The sequence below is a fragment of the Crinia signifera genome, chromosome 2 (assembly GCF_055691185.1).
Source record: "Crinia signifera chromosome 2, ASM5569118v1, whole genome shotgun sequence".
Lineage (NCBI taxonomy): Eukaryota > Metazoa > Chordata > Amphibia > Anura > Myobatrachidae > Crinia > Crinia signifera.
This window is the reverse complement of record NC_139218.1, coordinates 228,497,390-228,518,009: the sequence shown is the minus strand read 5'-3', so window position 1 is coordinate 228,518,009 and position 20,620 is coordinate 228,497,390. Positions and strand designations below refer to the sequence as shown.

At 44.6% G+C, this 20,620-nt stretch overlaps 1 protein-coding gene across 1 annotated transcript in view; it reads left to right on the top strand.

The window, feature by feature from the left end:
* The window catches only part of PPM1E (protein phosphatase, Mg2+/Mn2+ dependent 1E), a 273,332-nt gene that overhangs the window by 237,300 nt on the left and 15,412 nt on the right, over nt 1-20,620 (top strand). The window contains exons 4-6 of the mRNA XM_083173966.1: nt 656-844; nt 13,267-13,410; nt 15,632-15,725. Of these exons, the coding sequence (XP_083030092.1) occupies nt 656-844; nt 13,267-13,410; nt 15,632-15,725 (427 nt within the window). The remainder of the gene's footprint in view (nt 1-655; nt 845-13,266; nt 13,411-15,631; nt 15,726-20,620) is intronic.

Sequence of the window (20,620 nt, the reverse complement as noted above, 5' to 3'; positions counted from 1 at the left end):
TAATTGATGTGCAAGAGAAGAGGGCTGTGAGAACAGGAGGGAAGAGGGCCTCACTCTATTTTGGGATTACCCAATCAATAGCAAGACAGTTGGCAGTTTGCACTGTTCACTGCCAGTTCTTGCAATTGTTCTGCTGATTCTGTCTGTTGCTCGTCTGAATCCTGAAATGTTGAGGTTCTGTTTAGAAAAAAACATAGCTACCTAATATACAGAAAGCCAACAAGCCCTGAAGTTGAATCAATAGACTCACAGTAATTAATTAGGGCACCCTTACTGCAACCAGGCTCCACATTTATTAAGAGTATTTACATCTGATAAATGTTAAACCTATGTTCCTCCAACAAGCCACAACATTATATTAATATTATTCACATTTAATAACCATAACAGAAAACCTACCCCCCCCAACATCCCCAATGTTAAAATAATAGTATGATATTTATTACTTATGTCTACATTACTGCAAACAAAGTTACAGTTACAATATTTAATTAAAAAGTATTCCCCCCCTCCCTTCACACAGCTCCATAAATAGCACTTACATTTAATATAAAGGTGCTGATGTAACAAATTTATCATAAACGATAACCCTGTATATGAGAAGATTCAATGACTTGATGTCTTTACTACTAACTTTTCTTTCCACAATCCCTAGGACCAAGAAGAACAAGCATATTTTGCTGTGTTTGATGGACATGGAGGAGTAGATGCCGCCATTTATGCTGCTATCCATCTTCATGTAAATTTGGTACGTCAAGAAGTTTTCCCACAAGACCCAGCGGAAGCACTGTGCAGAGCATTTCGCACTACAGATGAAAGCTTTGTGAAAAAAGCAGCCCGGGAGGTCAGTATGGTGAATGATTTGTGTTTTATATACTTTGATTTATGTCTATAAGTTAAGGACTGCAACAAAGTCAATGTATCATTCCCAAAGCTTTATATATTGTGTAATATGAATTCCCCAACCCTAGGCGCTGCCGTTCTGGTGACTGGCCAGCAGCAATCTGTCGGGGGAAATTAAAAATGGTCGATTCCCTGTTCCAAACTGAAGACAATCGGATATTTGGAATTTAAAATCTGTTAAAAACTCCCAATTCAGGGACATTGTAGCAGTTTATTGCTGATGTATTGGGGACAGGACACTGTTCACTTATCTTAAAAATTGGTTAATCAGTGAACCACATCACTTCCTATAGTTAGGAGGCATGAGCCTAATTATGTGACTGGAGTGGTGGGAGGAGGAACAACGCATACAGATCCACAGTGGAGGTATAATGCAATTTCTGGGATAATCCAATATTCTCTGATAAAATTACCTAGTGAATTAATAGGTTATATTTTCAGAGTTAGATTTGGGTGAGGTACAGTATATTCAAACTGAATCTAAATTACAGTGTAAGAATAAAGCAGCCAATATTTACTGTGCACAGAATCAAAATAACTAACAATTATCTGGTTATAAGATCAATCATTCAAAAACTGAGGCTCTACCATTTCATATGATTCATGATCATTTACATCCCCTTAAAGCAAAATATAACTTTGCTTGGAAGTCAGATTAAATAAAATACCTTGGCGTTTAGATTTCAAGTAATTATAATTCACTATATACTGTAGTGCCAATTTTCCTAAAATTCTCTCTTCTATAAAAATGGATTTACACAAATGGCAATCATATTATATATCCTGGTTTGGTAGAATAGTCGCTCTTAAAATTAACATTTTACCACGCCTTCTCTATTTATTTCAAACATTGCCTGTTAATGTTCCAAACTAAATTCTTTCCCAGCTACATAAATGGTTTATAAAATTTGAATTAGTTTTTTGACTTTACATAAAGAGACCTCCTGTGGTGGCCGGGGGTTTCCTGATATTAAACTATATTATCTGGCTACACATCTCAGCCAGGCGGTGGTATGGTTTGCATCTACATTGGGTCCAGAATGGGTGGACCTTGAGGCTACTTCCAGTGGAATTGTGTCGCTCCCTCTTGTATTAATGCTTCCCTCGAAAAGTCAACCTCCTGAGGTCTCTTCCAACCCTGTAATTAATTGTACCTGTTCAATATGGAATCAAGGGATTAGAAAATATAAATTAATATCTTATCCTTCTCCCCTTACCCCACTTTGGAAAAATCCTCCATTTGTACAAGGGCGGTCTACCTCTATAGCAGCAAAGTGGATTGCAAAAGGAAATATATTTGCCGCAGATGTCCTCCAAGGGGGAATATGTATGAGTCTAGGTGACCTACAAGAAAAATATTATTTTCCAGAATTGAATGCTTTCACATACCTACAAATAAAACACTTTGGAGATACCCTACACTTCCCCACCCAAACTCCTTTAAAATTTCCATTGGAACGACTATGTTTGGATGAACCCCTCGTGAAGGGGATGATCTCTTCTTTGTATAATTTATTAATACATTCTTTAGAACTCCCTGCTCCAAATTTTGAGCGTCAATGGGAAATAGACTTGGGGGATCCCCCGGATTAAAATTCTTGGTCACTTGTTCGTGAGAGATTATCTAAAAATTCAATCTCTACTCTGATTAAAGAGAATGCATACAAAATTTATTATCGCTGGTACTTAGTACCAGTTAGACTACATAGAATGTATAGCTCTGCTTCTCCCATATGCTGGAGAGGCTGTGGAGAGTTGGGCACTTTTTTACACATATGGTGGACTTGTCCTAAAATTGCAGCTTATTGGGAAGAAGTGGCAAATTTATTGGGTAAATTTTTACTTACTAAAGTAAATAGGGACCTGTGGTCCTTTCTTCTAGGACATCACATAACTTTCCTAGACCCTCTTTTAGAAAAATTGGCAACCCAGATACAAAGGGTGAGATTTAATAGGATGAGAGATTCAGAAAGTGAGAGATTTGGTAAGAAATCTCCAGTTTTTTTAGAGCGGCAATCATTTACACTGCAAAACCAGTTTGATTTTGCAGTGTAAATGGTTGCCTCTTTAAAAAAAACTGGAGATTTCTTGCCAAATCTCTCACTTTCTGAATCTCTCATCCTATTAAATCTCACCCTCAGTGCTTCAAGGTGTTTAGTTGCCTCGCACTGGAAAAACCAGGACACCCCCCCCCTTCTCCTCAAACATTGACTAATAAGATATGGTTTGTAGCTTTAATGGAGAAAGATAACAGCATTTCTACAGAACAAATCCATAAAAATGTTTTGTTTATTTTGTTCTCATTCAGTATTCATGAGGTTCCTCTTACCCCTTGTCATTAATTATTATTATGTGTGATTATTTTGCAGTAAAAACATCCATAGGATGTAAGTCTGACTGACCATCTTAAAATCCAGTATTAGAAAAATGAAAAAGCATCCATCCTAACATGAATGAACAATTTACCCCCCCCCCCCCTCATAAAAGTAAACCGAAATCCACATACTTAAACAAACAAACAAACGGCTATGAAACCTAGGTACTCTTTACCTAGCACAGCGCCCACGATTTTGATCGTGGTCATCGCAGGTAAAAAAATCGCGGCCATCGCGGGCATTGAATGCACTAAAAAATCGGGTGCGATGCGACCGATGCGATGCCCGCGATTTCCCATAGGGAACAATGTTAAATGTCTCAATTGACCCGATTTTGCTGTTCAATGCCTCAATTGACCCGATTTTTCCATAGGAAACAATGTTAAATGGCCCACAGAGGCCAAATAGCCACCCTGAAGTGTGAAATGGCCCCCACAATTGTTAACACCACCCCACGATCAACGTGAACCCGAAGCGTGGCGAGCGCAGCGAGCCCGCGAGGGGCGGCGGTACGCGTCCTACGACCTTTTCATACCACCACTATCCACGTCGGCGTGGAGTTGAGAATAGAATAGTGTGGCGAGCGTAGCGAGACACCGAGCCCGAAGCGTGGCGAGCGCAGCGAGGGGACGCGGATACCTTCACAGGTAAACGCGTCCCTTCGCGGGCTTCACAGGTATCCGCGTCCCCTCGAGGGGCTCGCTGCGCTCGCCACGCTTCGGGCTCGGTGGCTCGCTGCGCTCGCCACACTATTCTATTCTCAACTCCACGCCGACATGGATAGTGGGGGTATGAAAAGGTCGTAGGACGCGTACCACCGCCCCCTCGCGGGCTCGCTGCGCTCGCCATGCTTCGGGTTCACGTTGATCGTGGGGTGGCGTTAACAATTGTGGGGGCCATTTCACACTTCAGGGTGGCTATTTGGCCTCTGTGGGCCATTTAACATTGTTTCCTATGGAAAAATCGGGTCAATTGAGGCATTGAACAGGAAAATCGGGTCAATTGAGACATTTAACATTGTTCCCTATGGGAAATCGCGGGCATCGCGTCGGTCGCATCGCACCCGATTTTTTAGTGCATTCAATGCCCGCGATGGGCGCCGTGCTAGGTAAAGAGTACCGAAACCTATTTAGTACTTGCCTTGTTTAAAAACAAAGGTACTTGTTTCCTAGCACGGCGCCCAGATTTTCTACGTACGCTATCGTAGTGAAATCGCATCGCATGGGCCATTTTAGTGCCGTGCGATGTGATGCGATTTTTTAATGTCATTTATTCACTGCTGTACAATAATATGATTGTATGACATGTCCCCTCTCGGGGCTCACTGCACACCCCACGCTTCAGGTTTGTGGGCTCGCTGCGCTCGCCACACTATATAAAATCAACTCCACGCCGACGTGGATAGTGGAGGTATGAAGAAAACATCGGAGGACGTGTTCCGCCACCCCTCGCGGGGTGGTGTGGATAGTGGGGGGGGGGGGGGGGGGGTGCCTAAAACATGTTGGTATGTCATACAATCATATTATTGTAGTGCAGTGAATAAATTACATTAAAAAATCGCATTGCATCGCACGGCACTAAAATGGCCCATGCGATGCGATGCAATTTCACTACACAGAATAGCCCACTAAGCAATTAGCTTAGTGGGCACCATGCTAGGAAACAAGTACCAAAACAAATTTCAGGAACATTACAATGTGCGACCAAGTCTGCCTCATGCCATGCCAAGGGGTGTTTCCTGATCTACCTAGGGGACATACCTATTTATTTACCCATGTACATCAAAAAGTCATTGTAATTTCAGTATATGACACAGGCGTGTTATGATATATATAGTACCTGCCTGGTTGTGTGACATCTCCTGGCAGGTTACCACAGGGTATACCGTCCTTTAATACTGTTGCATCAGTCACACCAAATTGCTACACTCAGCATTCTGAGTATCTTTCATGCTTACAAATAGGCACCTTATTGTCATCATTTATACACATAGAAGCAATGAAATGCATTGCTGCTGTAGCTTACACTGATCTACAGTAGTTGTGTGACATCGGAGATCGTTTGCTGTTTTGTTGTGCCTCATCTGCAACTTTGTATTAATCAATCAATCCATAACCTCCCAACGTTGTGGTAGACAGTGGAGTGGAACCCTGTGTGTGTGTGTGTGTGTGTGTGTGTGTGTGTGTGTGTGTGTGTGTGACCGTAAATGGGGTGGAGTCTGAGATGAAGGGGTGGGGGCTTTGTGGCATTCCCATTACTGTGGAGGTCAGGCTTCCCCTACACTGTGAATAGATGCAGAGCACAGCATCTGTTCACCTGCTACTTGCTTCCTATGGGCATCCTGATGAGACGTCAGCACCCGCTCCCTCTTCAGCGGACACCGAAGGAAATAAAAGCCAGTTCAGACTGTCGGCCACACTGACTTTCATTGTGGGCCACCATCGAATGATGGCCCACAATAAAAGTCAGTGTGGCCGACAGTGTCACACAGATTTCACACAGATTTTTCTTAGTCACTTTTTCACTCCGATGTCACACAGATTTTTCTTAGTATGATTTCATTGTAAATCACACTGATATACTGTACATGATTTGCATTTATTTATATGTTATTATATTAACAGTTATTGAGAGAAGTGAATAATAATAATCTTATTTATTTAGGCTATTTGCTATTATTTATAGATAGTTATAATCCATAATTCCATGCAGTTATTCACAGCTAACAGTGTGCCAACTAGAGGTAAAATAATCCATTTTCCAATTCTCATTCATTTATTTGATATTCTGGCATTAAGTTCCAAGTCCTTGATGCACTTAAAGGCCCATACCCACTGGTGGCTTTGAGCTGAAAGCTGCTCAAACCTCTTGTTTTGAGCGACTTTCAGCTCAAAGTCGCCCATTGCGTATGGGCCTTTAGAGTGTGGGGCAGGGCCGTCTTAACAGCAGTGTGGGCCCCTGGGCAAAGCAATGCACTGGGGCTCTTACCCATTCTCCCCTCCTAGGGGTGGGTTGGGGGGTGCTACCGGCAGCAGCTCTGAAGTCCCACGGGTGGCAGGGGGTGCTCTATCTTCCATTCAACATGTAGGACCTGGAGCAGTAACTTCTGCTAATTACTCCTTTACTGCACAGGTGGTGGGAGGGAGAACACTAATGTGTGGAAGGGGGCACTGAGCTGAATGAAGGGTCCCTTGTAAATGACTTCCAGGGAGGTAGGGGGTGTTTTATACGCAGGGGAGGGTTGGATAATGGAGTGGGCTTAATATTCGTCATTTTCCGGTGGAAGTGCAGCTTGTTTGACTGCAGATATCGCCATTATCTGGAAATAGATTTCTTAGCCTTCAATAGTATAAAAACCTAGAGTCCCAACTTTCAGGAGGTGCTGGGGACTTGGGGGTCAGAGATCAGGAGCCAGAGCAATCCATTGACAAAAATATAAAACTGTACACTAGACGTTTGGTGCTGGAGCAGGGACCGGCTGCAGGAAGGCTGATATCTCTGGTTCTGGGCAAGAAAGGAGACCAGGCGCTAGTGTCGGCAGAAAGGGGAGAGTCCCCGCTTTTGGAATTCAGAAAAACAGTCAGAGAAAATCTGAGAAATATGACTGGGAATTGCAATTAACAGGTCAGATGTGGACTGCTGCTTTGAAGTTGGATATCTCCAGTTCCCCAGGGCCGATTTTCAAAATTTTGGTTTCCCTGGAAAAAGGTGATCCTCAGCTATCAGCATAGGCCCCTTATACACATGGGCAAGTGCCCATTAAGCCCATATGAAAAGACGGCCCTGCTGCAGGGCTGCAGCCCCCCCCCAGGTAAAATCCGCCACTGTAGTGAAGCCAGATGCAGTCTGTGAGACTGCACTGGCTTCACTGTGACTGGCAGTGACTTCCTATTGGAAGTCCAACCTGCCAGTCACCCAAGGCAGTCCCATTAGGAGGTTTTCCCTCCCTCCAGTGCTGCCTATTTGGCTTCTATGGGCAGTAGCCGCAGCAGCCCATAGAACCAGGGGCAGGCACATGCGCAATATCTAGTTTGGTACTGTGCATGCGCCGGTTTGTATTGTACAGGCACCAGGACCGGGATTTAACTTCTATGGGCTGCCGCCGAAACTGCCCATAGAGTTTAGGGGCCAGCGCATGTACCGTACAGAGATCAGTACTGCGCATGTGGCAGTGCCTTTCATCATCCAAGCGCTGGGACTGCAGCAGATAAAGGGGCTGCCCAGGAACATCAGCGCTGGGGATCGCCTAGGAACAGCGACGCTAGGGATCAGCGGTTGCTGGTGGTTGCTGGCCAGTGGCAGCACCCCTCCTATTATAAGGTAGGAGCCGCCACTGCATATTTTTAAAGCAGCCATCATTTACAAGGCAAAGCCAACTTTCCTGGAAATTCTGTGCCCCCATAGATTGCCCATCCTTCTCCTGCACATGAGGCATACAGTATAACTCCAGTTAAGTCTCTTTCCTCTCATCTGTTGCTGATCAGTGCAGGTGATTACAAGCTACAGATGGTGAAACATAGAATTTGACGGCAGATAAGAACCACTTGGCCCATCTAGTCTGCCCCTTTTTTAAACATGTTACCTCAAACCATATTTGATCTTTATTTTTTTGTAAGGATATCAATATGCCTATCCCAAGCATGTTTAACTTGCTCTACTGTATTTGCCTCTACCACCTCTGATTCCACTTATCTACTACTCTTTCTGTGAAGTAATTCTTCCTCACATTTCCCCTGAATCTTCCTCCGTCTAGTTTGTGCATGTCCTCGTGTTCTGCTGCTCCTCTTCCTGTGAAGAATGTCTCCCACCTGTACCTTGTTAAAGCCCTTGATATATTTTTGTATATTTGAAAGTTTCTATCATGTCCCCCCTTTCCCTTCTCTGCTCCAAAGTATACATATTAAGATATTTTAGTGTTTCCTGGTACGTTTTGTGATGTAGGCCATGCACCATTTTCGTTGCCCTTCTTTGTACTGTCTCTAATGTATTTGTATCCTTCTGGAGATATGGCCTCCAGAACTGAGCACAGTACTCTAGATGAGGTCGTACCAATGAAAGGCATAACATTTAAAATGTCACACAGGATTTATTATAAATGGTACAAGTTTCTGCCAATGATCCTAAAATAATTAGATAAATAAGTAAATTTAAAAAAAAAAAAATCACTTTTACAACAAACTAAAACTGGTATTATTTTGAGGATTGATTAGGCAATGTAGGTCTGATTCACAATTGCCCATAGCTCTGTCTGTCTGTCTGTGTGTTGTGTTGTCCATCTGTAACATTAAGCAAATGTGATACAAAGTTCATCACTGTGTACATTTATGCATTTAATGTACAAGGACTGACACATCCGCTATCAGCGTCTGTTCCCACTGCTATAATTCAAGGTGTAAAAGACAAGTGTATATTAGACCACCTGAGTGGAGTAATATGTACAAGCGCTTCTAGATGAGTGGTTAGGCAAGCTGCTCACACCGTGGGGAGGTCAGCCCCCAAAAAACAGAAACACAAATACACAGGGGATGGTGGAGCACTAAATTATAAGAATATATGACCAATTGGGTATTACAATTTATTTTCACTAAAAAATTCAATTACAGTAAGTACTAAAAGCAATTGCATAAAATCGAGGTGTACAGCCTGATTGGAATAACATAAATTGGGGTACAGATATAAACATAACAATATACAGTGTCTCACTTGTTCCTGAGATTACTCTCCAGATGGAAAGGGGATATGGTCTCCCAGAGGGTTTTGGGAACAGCTGGAATGGCGGGTGTCCATAAACCTGTCCGGAGAAAGAAGTTGGATCCTGGTTGATGAAATAAGGTCTCAGTCCTTAAATAAGGAGCTCCGGTGAATAGCAGGTGGTGGTGTCCCTTGCGGTGTCCAGTAAATGTCCCAGGAGGAATAACCTCAATATGGGGGAGATGACGGAGAGTTGGTCCAAGTGAGAACTTGTTTCTGTATAAGGTCCCAAATGTCAGACTGTAGCACCTTGGCTGACGCGTTTCGTTGCCCACAAGCAACTTTTTCAAAGGTACCTTCGTTGCCCACAGGCAACCTTTGAAAAAGTTGCCTGTGGGCAACAAAACGCGCCAGGCAAGGTGCTGCAGTCTGACATTTGGGACCTTATACGGGGGTCTCCGTCACGGCACCGCGATGCCAGCCGCATATGTTAGTACATATGCGCTGGCATCGCGGCGGGGGGGCGCGAAGGGCGGCGATGTATTTTAATACATCTCGCCCTTAATGCTGCTGCTGGGGCTTTACGTCATGATCTAGGGCCAGATGCTCTAAGCTTGAAAAGTGATAAAATAGAGAGTGATAAACCACCAGCTAATCAGCTGCTAACTGCCATGTCACAGGCTGTGTTTGAAAAATGACAGGTAGAAACTGATTGGTTGGTGGTTTATCTCTCTCCATTTTATCACTTTTCAAGGCTTAGTACATCTCGCCCCTAGTGACTGCCCCGGCACAAAAAAAAGAAGAGAGGAGGAGCAGACCATGTGACCCCCCTGCTGCCGGCGCTCTCTCCATGAAACCCGCTGCGGCCCGGTGCTTCCTCCACGCTTCCCAGTACTCCCTCCACGTAACCTGCTGTGGCCCAGCGCTCCTTCCACAGCCTCATCCAGGAGTCCCGCCGTCGCAGCCTCCTCCAGGGGACCAGCCTACTCATCCTCCTCCACTGCACCCGCTGCTGCCCGGCACTGACTATCAGAACCCCTGCTGCCTTAGGTACACCTCTTGTATATTTAAAGTGAAGAAGGGGAGGGTGTGGTGTTCAGTAAAACACACGTGGGTGGAGGGGGACATATACCTGGCTCAACCCTCTCCTCTCCCTTTCCCCCACACTCTCTCCTCCCCACTCTCTTTCTCTCTCTCTTTGATCTCTCCTTTCTCTCTCTGCCTCCTCTTCCCTATCTCTCTCTGCCTATCCTCCCTCTCTCTCTGCCTCCCTTTTTCTCTCTCTGCCTTGCCTCCCTTCCCCTTCTCTCTATCTCTGCCTCTCCTCCTCCTCCCCTCTCTCTCTGCCTCTCCTCCTTCCCCCTCTCTCACTCTGCCTCCCCTTTCCTCTCTCTCTCTCTCTCTCTCTCATTCTCTCTGCCTCCCCCTTCCCTTTCTCTCTCTGTCTCCCCTTCCCTCTCTGCCTCTCCTTCTCCCTCTCCTCTCTTCCCCTCCTCCCCTCTCTCTCTGCCTCTCCTTCTCTCTCTCTCTGCCTACCCTTCTCTTTCTCTGCGCTCTCCTTCTTTCTCTCCCCTCTCTCTTCTTACCCTTCTCCCTTATTTTTCTCTCTGCCTCTCCTTTTTCTCTTTTTCCTCTCTCTTCTCTGCCTGCCCTTCTCTCTCTCTCCTCTGCCTGCCCTTATCTCTCTCTCTCCTCTGCCTGCCCTTATCTCTCTCTCTCCTCTGCCCCCCTTTCTCTCTTCCTCTGCACTAACTCTCTCTCTCTCTGCTCTCCTTCTCTCTCCTGTCTCTCTCCACTCACTCAGAGAACGTGCACCTTGGCACCACTAACCCCCTCATGCCATCCTGTCCCCTATAATGGTGCCCCCCTATCATTTACTTCTGGATCCGCCCCTGGTTTTACCTATGCATAGAAATACAATAGGTCTGTGCAGAAGGTAAGCAAATACTTGAACCAAATTAAATAGCTTGATAATTTCTTGCTGCCAAGCACTGAAGCAAAATGAACTGGCAGAGCTGTTGATTTAGGGGAAGGGGGGGGGGGGGTGATTCTGTGCACGAGCAATATTTGTTCAGACTAGAGCAGATGTGCGTATGTCATAGTGCTATCTATCACGGCGACATGAGGCTTAAGGTGACATTGGACCAAAACAAAACAGCACTGAGCTGCTCATACACTGAAAGATGATGTCTGCTACCTCACTGACTGCATGCAAAGCAATCTCTCCAGGAAGAAGGGTGTCCTGTTTAATATTAAACAACTGCACACCCTTATCCTATGTCTATTACAAATTCATTTTCACTCTCATCAAAAGGCAGTCCACATCAGTCGGATTTTATAATAGTTTAAAAGAAATGTCTATACTTTTTTTTAAACCACAGTTCCCTGTTGATCTGAGGATATAAAATTTGTTGGCTTTTCTAAAAATCTAAGAAATAAAGCCTATATTTAGATGATATTTTTGTAATCTACTTACTTGTACTGTACTTTTAACTTAAGAGCTGTTACTAACTCCATATAGTACCTCACCTACTGTAATGCCTCTCACTTGCCATCGCACTCTAACCCATACCTCATTTAGTGTTATTTCTCTCACTTGCCATCACTCCCTTATCCCATTCCTCACCTACAGTACTATAATATCCCTCACTAATTGCTATCTGACACATACCCCACATACACATAATTTTCCCTCACTTGGCATCACTATCTTATGCCTCACTTACTGTAATATGCCTCACTCACTAACACTCTCTGACCCATACCTCGCATACTGTAATAAACCTCACTTGCCATCACTCCCTGACAGTGGTGATACTTGTGGGTGGTGGGACCCGGTGTCAAAATATAATTTGGGCCCCCCTCATCCGCCCTATCCCAAGTTCACAATATGCAACACGGCACTGGGTGATAGGGAGAGGCAGAGGGTGACAGCGAAAAACTGTGGGTGATAGGGGCAGCAGTGGGCCCCTTAGTCCTTGGGGGCCCCAGTACACTGCACCTGCTGTTCTATATCTCACCTAATGTAATACCCCTCCCATGCCATCACTCCCTTACCCCATGACTCACCTATTGTACTTCCCCTCACTTCCTGCTTGGTACCTTACCTACTGTAATATCCTGCACCTGCCATCGGTCCCTGACCCATATCTCACATAGGGGCAGATGTGTTAAGCCTGGTGAAGATATAAAGTGGATATAAAGTAGAATGTGATAATACACCAGCCAATCAGCTGTTTGAAAAATGTCAGTTAGGGGTTAATTGGCTGCTGTGTTATCACCTTCCACTTTCTCTTCACCAGGTTGAATACATTTGCCCCAGTCTGTAAACATGCCATCAGTCCCTGATCCACATACTGTAATTTCCATCACTCCCTGACTCATCCATCTCCTACTATAATATCCCTCACTCGCCATCAGTCCTTGACCTATATCTCCCATATTGTAATACAGTATGCCTCACTAGGCATTACTTCCCTACCCATATCTCACCTACTGTTATTTCCCTTACTTGCTTTTACTCACTGATGCCATAGCTCAGACATCCCTCACTCAGCACAACTCCCTGTGTGCATGCACAAATGCCCCATCATTGGACATATACAGCAATCATCAGGTGTATGTACTTATCCAAATCAGCCCATACATTTTCTCCTCATCAGTGTATTCTGTGTTATATTCCTCCCCGCTCCAGTAGTTAGCTTACCTTAGGCCCCTCTTGTTTATTTAAAGTTTCTTATATAGCGCAGCATATTCCATTGCACTTCTTGTACCTCTCTCAGCTCCTCTCCACTGACAGGTAATGTTGCAATATCATTACATAACATCTGCAATTCTGCCAGTAGCCAGGAACAGGTGCTGGTACTGCCAGTTAATATAGATCTATACAACAGTTGAGGTACTCAAAACATGTGCCACCAGGGCAATAGTGAGCAGGTTTCCTGGGCAGATGCCACTGTTGCAGACTTTAGATTGCTATTTAGCAGGTAGACACTGACTACTGTTATTTTCCAATATAATACAATATGAGGATCATTGCTTCTGTTCATAATGATTTTCATCAGTTGTCCCATCACCATTTTTTAACCATGAACTTGAATGAATGTAAATTTTTGCAGATGGTCAAATCATATTGATAAACATCTTCTTTATTTTTCTTTTATATGTGTGGACTGCATTAAATATTTTGAGCTATGTGATACAGGATTTCTTATTACCAAAATGCTTTCTGTGGTATAGTGCATAGATATGCTATACATTGTAACTAAATACCTTTATTTGTACATTTGTGGTGTAGAACCTACGATGTGGCACAACTGGCGTGGTGACGTTTATCCGTGGCAACATGCTGCACGTGGCCTGGCTGGGAGACTCGCAGGTTATGCTAGTACGGAAGGGACAAGCTGTGGAACTAATGAAACCACATAAGCCAGACAGAGAGGTGAGGCTGACACAGCTGCTTACTCCACTTTTACATAGGGGGGTATTCAATGTCAGGGGCACGGCTGTCGAGCTAGCGCGACAGCCGTGCCCTGTCCTGTTCTCGTTTTTCTCGCCTGGAGCTCGGCAGTCGGGATTCAATGTCCCGGCCGCCGAGCGGCGATAAGGGGGCGTGGCTGCGAGTTGAGGACGGAAATAGACGAGCTCCGGCCGGGAACTCGCCTATTTCCGGCTTTTCTCGGCAGAACGAGCCCGACAGCTTGTGATGTCGGGCTCGTTCTGTGGAGAACCCCTGTTCAATGCTGTCGGGGAAGACAGCATTGAATAGGGCCCCGCAGCCATCTCCCCTGTCGGGAGATGGCTGCGGGAGCACGACCAACATTGCATACCCCCCTTAGTCTGTGAACACTGTTTGTTTTCTGTAAAATGAAAATAGAGCAAGTTTTAGTAAAAATGGATTAAAAAACTAATATCTTGTACTAAGATATTACAGCTAAGTGATAATGTGTTACAAGCTGGTATAATATTCTATACAGTGGTGTAGCTACATATGCGGCAGACCCCGCGGCGGCTTGGGGGGAGCAGAGCCAGCGGGGTCTGTGGTGGGCGCCACTGGCTGAACTGACAGGCGACCAAGGCATTATTGAGTGCTGAGCTGGTCCCGCCCTGTACATATCTAATGAGAAGGGACCCAGTGCAGTGCATATTGAAGTAAGGGGTCTCCGTCCCGTGGATGTGTAATGAGCGGGACCCGCTCATTAAATATGCACTGTGCTGGGTCCCAGCTCATTAAATAAGCACTGTGCTGGGTCTCCACTCATTAGATATGCACAGAGCGGGACCAGCTCAGCGCTCCCTGCTGCCTGGGTCGCCTGTCAGTTCAGCCAGTGGCGCCCACCACAGACCCCGCTAGCGCTGCTCTCCCCAAGCCGCCGCGGGGTCTGCCGCATATGTAGCTACACCACTGTATACAATCCTATACCAGCTTGTAACAACTTATCACTTACTGTAGCTGTAATATCTTAGAATTACAGCTAAGAATTTTTTTTTTGGCAGGGGGGGGGGGGGATTTCTAGCTGTGCCACTGATTCTATAGAACTCTATTGAATACTATCTTAACATCTTATGATACTTTCTGGTTCATGCAAAGCCATGCACATTTTTATCCAGAAGTATAGGTAATGATGGACACATCCGCATGTATGGTAATGCTACAGTAACTGTTCTGGATGCATAACTATTTCCAGACTTTTTATACTCGATTATTGGCAGCTTCTTAGTGAATTATTTATTAATATTAGCGACATTCCTACAAAAGTTAACATTCCATATTGCAGTGATTTGGCATTATTCATCTGGGGTTCCCTTTGGAGGTTAAGCAGGGGCACTTATGAATGTTGCTGGGCAGCTGAGTGATGCTACTTTTTGGCGGCATGTTAGAAAGTACCACTATGAGATGCAGCACTAATGCACGAAATATACCGCTAGCAGATAGTATTGTTATTAAATCGAGCCCTACAGCAAAAATCTATACTTACCAATTAGAAATGTTGGACATTTACATGCAAATGAATTTCTACAGATAAGTTTCAAATATTGTTATTATAAATGTCAATGCAGAAACTAAGTTAAGCAGTACTGTATGTCATATTCTTTAGGCTCTGGCAGGACACTTATAATCTCTAACCTTCATGGTGCCTTCTCTTTCACATGGTCACCAAACCCATATCATTCTAGTTCTCTCAGCTCTGGATGTTTCTGACTTTAGGTATAATAAGGGTGTCACTAAGCTCCATGTTTTTTCTTCCATGTCTAGTGATCATTCTAGCATCCTACACCTGTCACAACACGTGTAGTTCCTCTTTGCTGTTTGGGGTATCACCATCTGTTCTTGTGATCCTAGCACAGTCTGTTCTATATCTCAGGGCTGAGGTACAGACCAGAGTGTGCTAAATGCACCAGAAGAGAGAGAAAGAGAGAGAGAGATACTCGAGGCAGGAAATAGGAACTGCACTACCCAGAGCAGGAAGGCTCCTATACAGTATGTATTGCACATGGCATGTTGAGTAAAAATGGTGCATTAAGTACATGGTCAAATCAGTTATATGCCATTGCAAAATATCATTAGTTTGAATCCATTTTGGCTGTACCCATATTTGTGTATATAAATGTTACACAGAGGTGCTGCCTGCAAATAATGTTTGTGCTGGTTTCATTTATAGGATGAGAAACATCGCATAGAGGCTTTGGGAGGCTGTGTGGTCTGGTTTGGAGCTTGGAGAGTTAATGGAAGCCTGTCTGTCTCCCGAGCTATTGGTAGGAGCTTGATTTTAATTAATTCTTTTCTATTCTCTTTGCCTCCTTATGGCCCTGATTTTAATTAAGTGTTTGATGATCTAAGAAATACAGAAAGCTAAAGTAACATGAAATATAAGATAAATTGTACTGGGAAATCTAAAGTCATCTCGCCTAGGATGCAATTCAATTATAACAGCCCAAGGACTCCATTAACTAAACTGAATAATGTGCTGAAGATTTATTCCCACACACTGGTCGGTGTTTTACTATACAGGTATAATGAGACTACATCCTTGGGCATTCATTTTCTTTGCTGATTGTTCTGTGCCCCTTACTCCGGTGCATTATAAGTAATGAGTATAACCAGCTGTAGCAGGAGCGGGTGTCTGTATTTTGAGTTCAAATCTTGACATGACTTTAATTCACTGAGCTTTGTGGTGTTACCCTGCACCCTCAGATTTATGAGAAAAGTGTTATGTCTTCATATTGATAAATTCTAAATGATCATTATGAAAGATCAGCCATAAGTCTCTTTTTAAATTAACTCCACACACAAAGTCCAGAGTCTGTAGCATATTCGTGTTTATTCAAAGTCAAAAGTACGTAATCCAGTAGACTGCAAAGTCTATTGGATGAAGGCCTGTCTCCAGGATCAGTGATACCAGCAGAGAGGTTGGGCAGCAGAGGTGGATTTTCCACAATACAACCTATGTGCCTGCCTAGGGCCCAGCAGGTCTCAATGGGCCCCATAAAAGTATTCTGACAGTCCAAATCCTGGGTCTTCAAACTGTGGCCCTCCAGATGTTGTGAAACTACAAATCCCAGCATGCCTTGCCACAGTTTTAACACTCCCTTACAGCAAAACTGTGGCAAGGCATGCTGGGATTTGTAGTTTCACAACATCTGGAGGGCCACAGTATGAAGACACATGGTCCAAATAATTTCCAGAGAAGCATTGAGGGACTATCGTGATGTTATGACATCCCATGAACCTGCCTACACTCTCTTCCTTTGATGTTCTTTGATAGGATAAAAAATATTTAGACACACAAAATGGTTTCATCCACTGTATGTGGGCAGTCAGTTTACTGTAAATGTGACTTGGGTATTAAGCTTACTTCCAAAACACCTAGAGCCGGATTGAGATTTGTACACATTGACGGTGTCACGCGGCTAAGCAATTATCAGTAGACTGTGTACGAGGCAAGGTAATATATCGATACCAGATGCAATCATCAGCAAAAATATAATGCTATGGATTGTTTGAGGGAGGACGGCCCCAAAACGGTATCTTGCCTAGGGATCCATTAGGTCTAAATCTGCCTCTGTGGCACAGTGGTTACAGATTATACAGGGCTGGGCTTGTCTAGGTGGCATTGCAGGGACCTGAGCCATTAAGAGAGGCTTATGAATGTCCCTCCTCAATCGTCATAGCGAATCTTATTCTGAATGAAGACTGGCCAGCATGCGTATCCATTGGTCTAAAGTTAAGCCCCATGTTCCCTGTTCTTCAATATAGGTTGCAAATGTTTATGAAATTGTGGATGAGTTGTGTTAGCTTTGGTGGGTGTGTCTTTTCTTTTTTGCACAGCAGCTTCACATCCTCATATCTGCAGTTGCGTTGCAGAGAAAATCAACCCCATAATTCCAACGTCCTTAGTAGCGATGCTCCACTGTCAGAATGTCTTGATTAAAACATTCCCTCTTTTCATCACTTTAACTACCTAGGTTGTCAGGTAAAAACACTAGAAGGTCAACCCTATTAATGCCGCAGGCAACATCACCTGAATTTGCACACTTCTAGGGCTGAAATCTACCCAGTTTGCACAAAGGGTTCAGAGCCCTATTATGCAGCACATCCACCTACATTGCACAGAATTGGATTGAACCCTAGATAGGAATGTAAAAAGTGAATTTTATACTCCGTTCTCACTGCAGGCAAATTCCCGGCTCTAGAAGTTCAACCCGGTAATTTGCCTTTTAACACAGGGTTTTTTAGCAGTGTGAACAGGTCAACAGGGTCTGCATTCCCGGATCTCATACACAGCCAAAACCCTTCTTTTTACCAGTGTTTAAGATCTGGGTATGTAGACACGGGTTGACAGATTCACACTGCTAAAATACCAGTGTTAAAAGGCAAATTACTGGGTAGAACTGCTTCACCCGGGAATTTGCCTAGCCACTCCCGGCTTGCCGTGTAGTTCACACTCGCAGTGTGAACACGGTATAAGTGATATTCCAATAAGGGAGTCATTTATCTGATTAGAGAATGGTCAGCTATCCGTTTAATGGATAGAAAAAAGATGTCTGTGCTCGTTGTATAACCCATTAAGTAGCAGAGAGGAGAGATGTTTTCTGTGAAAAGGTCCCCATACATGTACCAATTACCCACTACTTTTTGTGCTAAAATAGCATTGTTATATGGACACCTAAAGGGACTATGGATCCTTCAGCCTGCATGGGACTCAATGCCCAATTTCAACAAAAAGCACTTCCCCCTACTGCTAACTACGATAACAGTGGCAAGAAAATGCATCTTCATTTTCTGGATGAAGAAAGAAGCTCCAAACCTGTCGACTGTTAAAAACTTCTGCAAATCCTCTACAATACACAAGATTAGACTTACAAAATGGTGCACAAAAATGTATTTAATATGGTCATTATACATTGATACATTAGACCAGCGGTTCCCAACCTGTGGTACGCGTACCCCTGGGGGTACGCGTCCACACGCTGGGGGGGTACGCCGCGGCCCGGCCTGTAATGGCGGCTGTGCAGGGAGACTGTGTTTTATTATGTGCCCCGCTCGGCGCTCAGTCACAGCCGCCTGTCACATTGATATGTAGACTGACAGGCGGCTGTGACTGTCTGTGAGCGCCGAGCGGCGCACAGGGCGGGGACTGGTCTGCGCGGCTGAAATGAAGGAGCGGAGTGGGGAGACCACTCATAGCAGAGTGAACCCGGCGTGGAGGCGGAGCTATTTGTATGTCGCACTGTGTGTGCGACATGCGAGTGGTGACTGCCGGGTAGTGCCTCCCCCTTCCTCTGATCCAGACTAGCCAAGCAGGGGACAGAGGAGGGAGGTACCCGCGCGGTTATGCGCAGGACAGCCAGCAGACCCACTCCACACGCTGCTTGGTAGCCTGGAGCCAGCTCAGCCTACATTTATGTAAGTAACAAATTTTGCTGACTATGTGCTTCTGCTGTGGCCGAGGGGAGAGGGGGTAGGGATGAGGGATTTTGTCTTTTCTCAGGTGTGGGGCATACTTGTTACTGGCACTGTGGGGCATTGCTGGCACTGTGGGGGCATACTTGTTACTGGCATTGTGGGGCATTGTTGGCACTGTGGGGGCATACTTGTTACTGGCATTGTGGGGCATTACTGGCACTGTGGGGCATTGTTGGCACTGTGGGGAAATACTTGTTACTGGCATTGTGGGGCATTGATGGCACTGTGGGGCATTGATGGCACTGTGGGGCATTGTTGGCAATGTGGGGGCATACTTGTTACTGGCATTGTGGGGCATTGCTGGCACTGTGGGGCATTGTTGGCACTGTGGGGGCATACTTGTTACTGGCATTGTGGGGCATTGCTGGCACTGTGGGGCATTGCTGGCACTGTGGGGCATTGCTGGCACTGTGGGTCATACTTGTTGCTGGCACTGTGGGGCATACTTGTTGCTGGCACTATGGGGGTATACTTGTTGCTGGCACTGTAGGGGCATTGTTGGCACTGTGGGCACATACCCAGTACCATGGGGTCATACCTGGCACCGTGGTGGCATTCCCGTTTCTGGCACTGTGCGGGCATACCTGGCACCATTGGAGCATATGTGTATCTGGCACTTTTTTGGGGGCATATGTGTATCTGGCACTATTGGAAGGCTAACGTGATCCGTTGGAATGTCTGTTGCTTCAGTAATAGAGATTTGACAAGGTTCTGTTATTTTATATGCCCTCCGCAGAATGTGCTGAGCTTATATAGTGGTCAAGTGGTTGCACTTTTTTTTTTCTCGTCATTGCCAGTATGACTTGCCCCTGTTAAGCCACAACCCTTTTTAGGCCACGCCCCTGAAAATTTCACGAGGGGGTACTCATAAATGAAAAGCCTAATCAAGGGGTACGGGAGACAAAAAAGGTTGGGAACCACTGCATTAGACGACACCACCAAAATGCATGTCATATCTAACTTAGACACTCCCCTAGAGCAGAAGTAACAAAACTGACTGGTTAGGTTATATCCTTGGATCTTACTACACATCCCCCGCCCCCCTCCTTTCCTCCCCACACTCTCCTGCCCCCTATGTGATATTAGATGTGCATGATAGTATACAACTCAATATTCATTTACCTTTGTAATCTCCTATAGATATTTGGTGTGCTCGGGAAATACTAGTTGACTTCACATTGTTTATTGATTGTATCCAAGATGTACCAGAAGTGACTGTTTCTTAAACCAGTTACAGTATGTCGGATTGAACATTAATGTATACTGACTTGTTCGTATGCTGGTTATATATGAAAATATATCAATAAAAAGATTTAAAAAAAAAGTAGCAGAAAGGAGAACAAGGAAATCTGAATAAAAATGTTTGTTAAATTTAGTTCAGATCTCAAGCAGTGGCAGATTTTTTTAATGGGTGCAATGTGTGCAGTGTACATGGGCCCCTGAGTTCCAGGGGTGCCCACATCACATTCATTTTTTTAATACTTACCCCTCCGGAGTCTCACAATGAAGGCAGCAGCACAAGTTGGAAGAAATAGTAGTTGTATTAGAAGCAGGACATATTGAAATATACATGCTTTACAGCGGCTGATCCCACTGTAAAGATTGTATATTTCAATATGTCCTGCTTCTAATACAACTACTATTTCTTCCAGTTTCTGAGTGCTGCTTCAAGTTATTCCCTCAC